General features: G+C 42.0%; 1 protein-coding gene and 1 long non-coding RNA gene across 2 annotated transcripts in view; one reads left to right on the top strand and one right to left on the bottom strand.

Moving 5' to 3' along the window:
• Positions 1 to 1,773: 1,773 nt before the first annotated feature.
• Positions 1,774 to 6,163, bottom strand: LOC144065657 (uncharacterized). Its single transcript, XR_013297236.1, has 6 exons — positions 5,699 to 6,163; positions 5,062 to 5,268; positions 4,752 to 4,849; positions 4,441 to 4,663; positions 3,867 to 3,968; positions 1,774 to 3,791 (listed from the first exon to the last, which is right to left on the bottom strand). It is a non-coding gene; the product is annotated as an uncharacterized LOC144065657 (long non-coding RNA).
• The window catches only part of LOC144065551 (uncharacterized), a 38,806-nt gene continuing 30,307 nt past the window's right edge, over positions 2,405 to 10,903 (top strand). Inside the window, exon 1 of the mRNA XM_077588505.1 lies at positions 2,405 to 2,602. Coding sequence (XP_077444631.1) covers positions 2,506 to 2,602 — 97 coding nt within the window. The 5' untranslated portion in view covers positions 2,405 to 2,505. The remainder of the gene's footprint in view (positions 2,603 to 10,903) is intronic.

The following is a 10,903-nucleotide window of genomic DNA, read 5'->3' as shown; positions in this document are numbered from 1 at the left end:
GAGCTATTCAGACCAGGAAACGCACAACGCGCATGCGCGGTGAAAAGAGGGCTTTCTGGGTAATGAAGTATACTCGTGCTCGCAAAAGTATCCCCGGTAGCAACTCTATCATAGGCGCCGTTCGATGGGACGCGAACACAGATGCTACAAGCTAAAAGGAGCCGCTAGCCAGCGCCCCTGTAGCTCCCATGAGAAATCCGACTCGGATCGCTGCCGCCTGTGCGACGAGGAAACAGAGTCGTCTGAACACTTATGGCTCCGCTGTCCGGCCTTAATGACCGAACGCTACCATCGCGGCTTGGGCAACTCCCTGGATGAACTTATCCGTGTTCCAGTGGCAGCCCTAGCGCTGCTGAGGGTAATCCTCAGGCGCCTGAGGTGAAAAAGAAGAAGAAGAAGAAGAAGAAGATGAGCAGCGGGGCGATCGCTGATAAGACTGCTTGCTGCTCGTTGGCAAGTGGTCGTGCGTTCTCCGATTGTGAGGACATTTGTGTGCATCATTTTCGGAATATTTTGAAGGGAATAGTACGACAGCAAACAGCCCATCGATAGCGAACGTGAGGGTGGAGTGTTTGTTCTGTTTACGAGTGCGTTGTGTGGAGGGAAAAAAAAAACGAAGCCCCTCTCCCCTCGGCGAAATCCGGCCAATTTTAGTTAGATTAAACACTTTATTTCTATTAAACCGCTCGTTATTTATTACTTTGTCAATATATGGCGAATTATAAGAAATAAAACATTTTTTTTCAATCCAATATCCTGTTTCTGGTGTTTTTTTCAGAGAGTTGGAACGAATTAAATTGTTTCCCATTCATTTCAATGGGAAACTTTACCTCGAGTTACGAGTAACTTGTCATACGAGCTCAGTCCCGGAACGGATTAAGCTCGTATCTCGAGGTACCACTGTACTCTATAGTGAGCAGTTTGCGACATCTAGTGGTTCATCATTGTAGCACGTTCTCAGTTCTACCCATAATGCTACGCGCTGTTTGTATTCAATTGAATAAAGACACGATCCGGAACATGGTGTCAGGAGTGGCTGGCTAAAACTAGAAGCAATGGCAAACAATGTGATTCCGGCGCCAGAGGGCATGAAAATGTTCTGGGATTTGCCAAAGAACTGGGACATTTTTCATGCTGAATTTGAGGACTGTGTGTTAGCCACAGGGCTAAACGAGAAATCCACGCCCACAGAGGGGTTAGGCAGTAACTACTCTCTACAGGTGCAACTGCGTGGATCTACGAGTGGCAGAGCGCTCGGTGGAAATAATGCCAATAAGGGGGCCAGAACAGCGAAGTCTGGAACAGGGACATCAGCCCGGGCAGACACTGCCCATGGGTCAGGCCATGGGGAATCGCACCGTGCGGAAAGCCCCAGCGCCCCAAGCAGTCTGGCTCCTCGCACCCCGTCTATACCGGCACCAGGATTGCCAGACACCGCAGAGACGCAGCGACTCACCAGGCCAGGCATTCTACACACGTTGTGGCCGCCTCTCACGGCCACCGCCTAAACTGAATTGGTGATCGTAGAAGAGCATACATGAAAACAAAGGTTCGACTAGGGTGTAGGCTGCACGCTGCCCTTACTAAGTCCAGACCCATGCATACATAGACAATGACAGCACACACACAAAGAAGTTGCACAAGAGACTTTCAGTTTGTTGTTCGATTGTTGAAGAAGAAAAAAAAGAGGAAAAAATGTGTCATTTTGTTAGCACAAGGGTTAATGTCAAGAATAAGCATAATACAAGAATAATTTATGTTCAGAACAATATGTCATGGTGGGCAGCAATGTTTAATGTGAATAAAAGGTTACTTTAAAGTTACAGAACAGTAGCGGCGGGCCGTCAGGGCCTTCAAGGCCTTCTCTGCTGGCCTAAGAAATATCTGAATCAAATTATAATTTGTCCATCAATACTTATTATTCCAAATGGTCTGTTAGCTTCCTTTCATTGCTTTTCCCCCTGGTTGCACTGCTTCCAGATGTGTGTTTTCATATTGAAGCATTTAACCAATCACATTTCAGCCATTATTTGTTGCCAGATCAGATCTGCCTCAAAGCCTGCACAATCAGTTCTTGCGGGCTCTGCTGCATTAAACTAGACTGTTGCTTTTAACCAATCAGATTTCGAGTTGGCAACCCCACAATGATTTTTCATAGGCATTAGCATTTTGCTGGCTGGGACATGTCATTGCTTTCACAAACTATGATTGGCTAGTAGGCGGGCCAAAGCAGCAGAGATCGCAAACTCCACCCACATGGCCGACAGTGGCAAAAACAAATGGATTCTGTTGCAGATTTCTCTCACAAAGCTATTTTCCAGACGGACTTTTCCAGAAAAAATGGACATCATTAAGAAAGGGCGGTCAACTCCGAAGCTAGCAAGCCTGTTACAGCCGGGAAAATGGTGTGTGCGGCACTTTTAGTGTGCTAAATTAGCTCCACAAGCAAATAGTATATTGTTGTTTTGATTTAAAGCCATTTTCAAAACGGACTATGCCAGAAATATGACAGGACAGGCTCGACTTTCATCATTAACTTCGATGGCGATAGGAAAGAAGGAAGAAAGAAAGGAGGATGGATATTGTGTAAAAAGGATTTTTGGTAAGTAAAATATAGCTATATTCCTAAATAATATTTCAATTGTGGGCCAAATTCTGATATCTGAAAAGCTTGTGTTTGTATTTAAGCTCCAGTGTTTGTATTTAATCACAAAATGCTGCTAGGAAGTGGATTTTACCCCAGTTTAATTTTTGGCGTTTCACCATTGACGTCCATTGCTGTCTTTTCCCGGGAAAAATCACCCCCCTGGCCTGGTTGTAATGTCTCAAAAGCTCCAGTATTTGTATTCAATCAATAAATGATGCTAGGAAGTTGATTTTACCTAATTTTAGTGCATTTTTTGTCATTTCACGTATGGACGTATCGACGTTCATCGCTGTCTTTTTACCGGGGAAATGATACTCCGGGCCCGGTTCTGATGTCTAAAAAGCTCCAGTATTTGTATTTAATAAATAAATGCTGTTTTCGGCTGGATTTTACCCCATTTTCGGGCAATGTTTGCCCGTACGCCATTGACGTTCATCGCTGTCTTTTCCCGGGAAAATCACCCCCTGGCCTGGTTTTAATGTCTGAAAAGCTCCAGTATTTGTATTTAATCATGAAATGCTGCTAGGAAGTGGATTTTACCCCATTTTTGTGCATTAATTTATTGATTGTTTTTTATGTGTTGCAGCTGTAGCTGCAGTAGAGGTTTTATAGCCATAAAATAGTTTTTGAGGGTTGGATTGATACGTTGAAGGCGCTACCAGAAAATGCACCGCCCGCCACTGGTATTATGTATGCCCATCTTAAAGGTTCTGCAGCTTTGAAACCAAAGTGCATCTCGGGATGTTCGCTCTCCTGCAGGAGGTGAGTTCAGAAAAATAGTCAGGATACTGAATCTGGAATTCTTTGAATAGTGTGTGTTGTAACGCAATATTTTAATGTTTTTTTTTTTGGAAGGAGAACTAAAGTCACGTGTAAGCATAAGATATTAGGAAATACTGAAGAATTCTGTCCATCGTAGGTCTTTGTATATGCAGTATATCGACATTCAGGTCTCTTTCCATTCACTTGAATGTAGCAGTGTGATGAGGAAGAAGAGTTTGGGGTTTTGAAATGAACTGATATTCCAATTAAAGATGTACCATTTTTGCATTTTAGAGCCACCTCTACCTCCTGAGGAGACAACGGTCCTTTGGAGTGTGCAGGACACCGATTGAAAGGTACTTGCGGAGGCTTCGAGTGTGACCTTCGCAAGAAAAAAAAAGAGGAGGTTACAAATTGTCCCGCGTGGGTCATTTTGTAAAGACAATCATTTCCTTACCTTTCTATTGTACAATTGCGAAATGTGTTCTTCTTGGGTGAATTCCTTGCAGACTTGCCCGTGTATCTGATTCAGGCACATTCGCCTTGCCCTCGTCCAGGCCTGCATGCATAAACAGTCACAAGTTAAAGGTCTGCTTGCTACAATTTGACAATGCAGTGGCAACTTGAAAGTTTTTACTTTTGTTCTGACTAGTATTTCAATTTGGCCCAAATGAATGCACACCATTTACACATATGATATGATTATTTCAACTGGAGATATGAGTATAAAATTAGGATATGAAAATGCAAAAATCGCACATTATCAATTCGAATATCAGTTCATTTCAAATCCCCAAACTCTTCTTCCTCATCACACTGCTACGTTCAAGTGAATGGAAAGGGACCTGAATGTCAATATACTGCATATACAAACTACTACGATGGACAAAATTCTTCAGTATATATTCTAATATCTTATGCTTACACGTGAATTTAGTTCTCCTTCCAAAAAAACATTGAAATATTGCATTATAGCACACACTATTCAAATAATTCCAGATTCAGTATCCTGACTATTTTTCTGAACTCACCTCCTGCAGAAGAGCGAACATCCTGGGATGCAGTTTGGTTTCAAAGCTGCAGAACCTTTAAGATGGGCATACATGACTAATTATTCCACGTACATATGTGCATTTTCACATGAGCCTTTGGTACTCATTCATGTTGCTCAGCAACCACTGCTTCATGGTTTCAGCTGAGATATCGGATGGAACCTTGTTCTCCTTCTCCAAAAGCATAAATCATGTAGATTTTCTGCATAAGCACACACCAAAACTATCTTGATATGCTCCACTTAAACTGTGTATGAGCTCTAATATTGATTCCATTCGACATGACTTGCCTCGACATTGTACATGTGCTGCTCCCACTCTGACAAAGAAGTGGGTTGCATCTGGAGGAGTTCTTCAATTGCACAGTCAACACTGACATTAAAGTGAGCTTTAGAAAACAAAACAGTTATACAACGTAAACACAGTGTCTTTGGGATTATAAGGATGATGCAATATCAAAAAGTATCATTTATAAAGAGCAGATAATTAGATACAAGCAGACAATCATTAATGGTTACAATTTTCCAGTTTAGAAATTCCAATGATCAAATAAAAATAATAATAATCTTGCAAAAATTACATTTCCAAGTTTTTACCTACCCCATGAAAGATAGCACCTCCATTGCTGGATTCATGTGAAAAGCTGTCTTTCTGAACTGATTCAATTGACAAAAGTGCTGAAGTACCCGTAAGGTTAATTGTATGTAAACCCATCCTCAAAAATATTTATACGTGGCTCCACTCTGTGATGTTGTTGAAGATGAAAGAGTCAAAGGACCACAGCCAAAGATCTTGTTGAAGCTCTGTCTGTGATGTAATGAGAAGAAAGGGAAAATGCATTTTAATGATTAAAAACATAAATTGACTTATGTTACGGCTTTAATAACATGGTAAAGTTGTTTTAAATAGTTGATGGTATTTAATGTATTGCCTGCCATTGACATCAATGAGTGTCCAATTCAGTTCCATGCTGAAACCGTTTTGCTTTTATAGTTACTTGCCCACCAATTTTGTTGAGGGTGTTGTGGTCATCATATGTTAAGCAGATTATTGTTATTAGAATAATAATTATCATAAAGACCAAAAAGATATTTCAATGTAATGTTTGTGCTGCAAGCCCACTTCCACTTGCTGTCTGTGTGACATGATCAAGTGTTTAATGTACACCCCATTAACGATCGCATGTTGGGGGTGAATACTCCTGTTTGACGTCAAAAAGTTCCTCCTGGGACTTTACCGGTTTTGCTCTTGCGCATTTCCACGCGTGATTTCTGATGGGGGCGCCTTTGATAGCTGTTAGCTAGGCTAAGCTAAACTGGGCGCAAAACGTAAACGAGCTATTTGATGACTTGTTCTTTTGATAGCTGCTAGCTAGGCTAAGTTAAAGTAGGGCGCAAAGCTTCAAAATAGTTCTTCGACGATTTCTAGACTAGTTCCTTTCCCCGATGCCAGCTAAGCTAAGCCAAAGCAAGGCTCAAAGCTTTATAGACGACTTGAAGATAGAGATGTTATGCTCGATTCCGATTCGAGCAAATGGAGCAGAGGCGTGTCGAAACAGTGGAACCGAAATTAACCATTAAATCTCCGGGACTTGCAAGTCTTGCGTATTCAAATTTTTACTTTCACTCTTCCATTACACTCTGACTTGATTTACACCGATCATGTATCATCTTGTTTGTTTTATAACTCAAATTATGTAGTATCTCTTGTTCCTTGAGAGGAAATGACGTTGTTTCGCGCATGCGCAGTAGCGATTGGTCGCAATCCGAAAGCGGTCCCAATCGGGGCTCACAGCCTTTATTTTATGCTTTTTGTCCCCCTCGGCCTCGAGCAGATCTACGTTTAATGTACTTTTTGGCCATTGAAATGTGGCGGACATTTGAGGGCATGCCCTGAACCCATCGTTTTGGAGGACGTTGACACTTCGCGACTTGTTTAGCTTAGCCTAGCCTAAGTTAGCCGCTAATAAAGTGAAGAGACAAGGCATTTGGCATCAACACGTCGCTAAAATAAGCAATCATTAAACCCCAAAATGTCAGGTGAGTTGACATTTAATTTACATGTCTCGAAAATAAATTACAATGTCTACAGATACAGGGCTGATGTAAGCATAGTGCTATTTTACTATTGTATTTTTATTATTTTAGTTTATTAACTTTAAATGTCCTCGTTTTGAGTTGTTCTGTAGAAGATGCGATTTTTGTGTGTGTGTGCTGCAATAAACAGCCAGGACGGTGTCTTCCAATTACGTACAAATAATTTACTTTCTCGTGGACAGAAAAAGGTTCAAACTTGATTCCAAGACAATTGACTGATTAAAACAAAATCATGCAAACAAAAAAATAGGAACGTTTAAACAACTAAAACGCACTGGGCTGGGCTCTTCCCGGTAGTTTAAATAATTAATTAATTAATTAATAATTATACAAGTTGGAGCAGTTTGCGCTATTGTAGACAATAGATTAAATTCCTTCTAAATACATTCTTAACTCAATATCTAATAGCTCTTTAACTCATTCATTGCCAATGACGATGATCGACGTTCATCTGTTTGTCGCCGCCAACCTGCCCAGCTGAATGGCAGCACCGTCAATGGGAGTCCATGAGTTAAACGACTATTTGATGTGTTTTGCAATACTAATGCTATGTAGTTGTTAATAAAGTATAGACAATAAATATTAGTTTGAAGCATATTCATACAGAATGAAATGCTTTTATTTTTTTGACACCTGTCGTGAAACCAGAATTTTGGGAATTGTGTGATCCTGCACTTTACTCAATTTCCTGTCCGGGGTCACATTCGTTATTTTGCTCCTGCCGTCAAAATGGCGCCATCCATGGTGGCCAAACAGTACCGTAATTTAACACCTGTAGGGCGCACTTAAAAGTCTAAAAAAAATTCTAAAATGGTCGAGGCGCCCAATCGGTCGGTGCGTCTTGTCTGTACACGAAATTCAATTTTTGTATGGCCCTGACCGCTTTAGTGACTGGTTTTATTTGTTGCCGGCACGCTACTTATTGCGAACAACCCAGCAGACGTTCACCCTAAAATTAGCCTCCCTGCGCATTACAAGCATTACGGTAAATCCATTCAAAACATACCAGGGGAGTGGCAATGCATTTGACTTGTGTGGTTGCAGCACTTTTATCCCTCAAAAACACTTAACACTCTCAATACTCAAAGAAACAGCCTATTAGAGCGATACAGAGGAAATGCCTGACGTGAATGACAGCACAATGAGGGTGTGAATGCTTGGAAAATGGACTGAAGCCATGGATCAAAGACAATTTAACAGCTTTGCTAACGTATGGCTAACGGATTGCTAACGGCTGGCCAACATCGCAGCGTCGCACGAGTTACGTGACGATTTGGAATGAATTGTCGATGCCGATATATCAGCAAGGAAAATCAAAGGTTTGGGAGTGATGCATGTTGCGAGTTACAATGGATTGTGGATGACTGGGCTCATGTGTCGGCCAGCACTGTCCGAGTGTTCGCCAAAGCTGGAATCAAGTTCCCGGAATACACAACTCTGACTGACATTGGAGCCTAGCATGTTAAACTTTATATCAGAGTGTACCTTTTATCTCAATAAAGCATTATCAAACTTAGTTTTGCTCATGCTGCCTTTAAAAAAATGCTAGTGCATACGCTAGTAGCTAGCATAACATATGCTAGCAAATAGCATAACATATGCTAGCGGCTATCATAACATAGGTACGCTAGCAGGTTGTATAACATAGGTACGCTAGCGGCTAGCATAACATAGGTACACTAGCGGTTAGCATAACATACGCTAGCCTAGTGTCATGCTACCGCCTTATCGGATGAAGCGTCCAATGTATTGAAAAAAACAAAAAATATACCCGCAAATGAGACTGCGCCCTATCACACGATGTGTTTTATAGGTGTGAAAATATGGTAATCAAGAAAGCCTTAAAATGCCCCAAACCTAACAGTGAGTAGCCTGCAAATGCCCCCAAAAATTGTCAAACAAACAAGAAGCATCCCACAAAGTCCCTCAAAACCAATAAGAAATTGTCCAAAATTTATAGGAAGTGACCTGTAAGTACCCTAAAAATGGCAAAGAGGTGATACAAAATGAATTCTTTGTTTGACCCTCACAATGAAAGTTAAACTGAATCCTGATTGAAATGTGATGGTGAGTGTTGGGTTTAAACACCAGACATTTGTATCACCAATCTGAAAGAAGGAAAAACACAAAGAATTGAGGTAATTTTATTTAAAAATGAGAGGTTCTCGGGACTGCTCTCGTCACAATCCTCTGACACACTCTGAAGATGTCTCCTCTCGCCAAGTCTCTTATTGTGTTTTGGGAGTGTCCAAGTTACAGGAAGTTTCAAGCTGATCAAAGGAAAGAGGGAGTTCTCTCCCAGTTATAAAAGGTTCTTTGATGTATGACCATATGTTCTTTTAAGGTAACACCTTTACAGTATATTTCCCGATCCCCCGCAATCTTCACACAATGGTTCAAACAGGCTCCAGCCCCCTGGGGTAGTTCCTCTTTGTTGAATAAGGTGAAACTTTCCCCCAGGGCTCAAGACACTCTAATTCTATTAACAAGCATTTCGACAGTCATACCAGAATCAGGATAACTTATTTACAATAATTCCAACATTTTCCCCGTTTATCCGGATTCTGCTATAAAATATCATCACCCATGACCTCTTCTTTTCAGATTTTCACATCACAGGATCACCAAAATAACAGAAAAACGTTACACTCAAAAGTCAATGCCATAGTCTTTAGGATCTGGGAACAGGTCAGGCAGTCCCATGAACTGCATTTCCTCATCATCCCCAGATCCGTCGTCGTCATCGTCCTGTGGTTCGCCTCCAGATGTCAATAAGGCATACATTTCTGATTTGACTGGTTCTATGGCATTTGTTATTAATCTTTGACATAACGCATGAATACAGGGAATGCAACAACATCCACAAGTTGTGAGAATGGCAGCAAAAACAGCGATTGACATTAGAACTGATACAACCAACTGTTTGTATCTGCCAAACATGCTACCAAATTCGTCCCACATTGAGGTGTCGATTCCAGAATGTTCCTTCATCTTGCTGTTGAGGGATCGAAGGCCCTCCAGGGCCTTGGTTAAACTCCCGTCAGCTGCTGTGTTGTTCGGAATGAACGTGCAGCATTGGTCGCCAAAGATGGAGCACACGCCACCTTTCTCTGCCAGGACCATGTCAACAGCAATCCTGTTCTGGAAGGCCATCAAGGAGGTAGCCGACAACTGTTCATGGATGGCTGCGAACCCTTCTTCCGTCCTGTTCTGGAGTCGTGCAATTTGGTCAGCGAGCTTATACTCATCTGGTACTCCTCGGGGAACCCCGATGTTGTCGATGTAGGTTGGGTCCCCATTGCCCCATCCAAGAGCGGACCGCTTGGCTCTGCCTTTCCAGTGCTGAGGCAGGACGTTTCCTGCACTTGTTTTCCAACTCGAGTCTCTGTGGGCGGGGCGTTCAGACACGCCCAGGCTGTCACTGACAGTCAAGTCACTGACAGTCCAGTCACTGTGATGTGGGTGGCAACAGCTTTCACTATGGCTTCTGTATAGAGGTGCAAATTCTATGGGAGGTCAGGGTTAAGTGAGGGGTGCTCGTGGCTGGTGAGTAGACGTCAGATGAGTTTCTTCACGGACAAGGGTTTTGACACCGTCCGACTTACAGTCTACTCAGAGTCACCTGTGTCTCGAACTACCTTGACCTGAGGTTGGTGAATCGACTTTGACTTTTCAGCGATCTTTGCTGCTGTGGAGGTTGGTGAGTTGGGCCACGAATGGGTCTTCCCATCGTGGAGCGAACCAGGACTTCATTTTTATGACTCGGATCAGGATCCAGTCACCTGGCTTCACCACCTCCTGCAAGATAGACAATAAGATCACGGCAGCTTACATGTTCTTTGGATAAGTTTCTCTCCTTCCTTAGTCTCTCGTCATGGGTCATCTTCCCATAAAGGAAGTTGGAATGGTCTTCCAAGAACTATCTCAAAAGGTGTTAATCTCGAGCTAGTTCTACCAGTTGTTTTGCCATGTTTTGCACTATGCTCTTTGAAAAATGAGCTCCATTGTCACTCCAGATGATTCTGGAGATCCCATGTTCTTTACAGATCAATAAAATAACAAATTAAACAGTTCCTACAAAAATTTTAAAATAGGTATTTATACCTGTTCATCATATCTCCCCCCTGTTGACATTTTATGGCTCAATTTTGGAATAAATTTTTGGTAGGCACGGTAGGCCTTTAGCTTTGTACAGTTCGTCTGCAGACTGTTCTTGAGATCGGCTCAGTTTTGTTGTTGTGTATGCTGCTTAACATTTGCTTACAGCTATTTGGTTGGGCTTAATACCCCAATGAACAAAAATCGCAACAATCTTACTTATTCCATCACTATGTTTGTGAAAATCT

This window comes from Stigmatopora argus, chromosome 20 (genome assembly GCF_051989625.1).
Source record: "Stigmatopora argus isolate UIUO_Sarg chromosome 20, RoL_Sarg_1.0, whole genome shotgun sequence".
NCBI lineage: Eukaryota > Metazoa > Chordata > Actinopteri > Syngnathiformes > Syngnathidae > Stigmatopora > Stigmatopora argus.
Note: the sequence above shows the minus strand (reverse complement) of the source record. Positions and strands in the feature narration are given on the sequence as shown.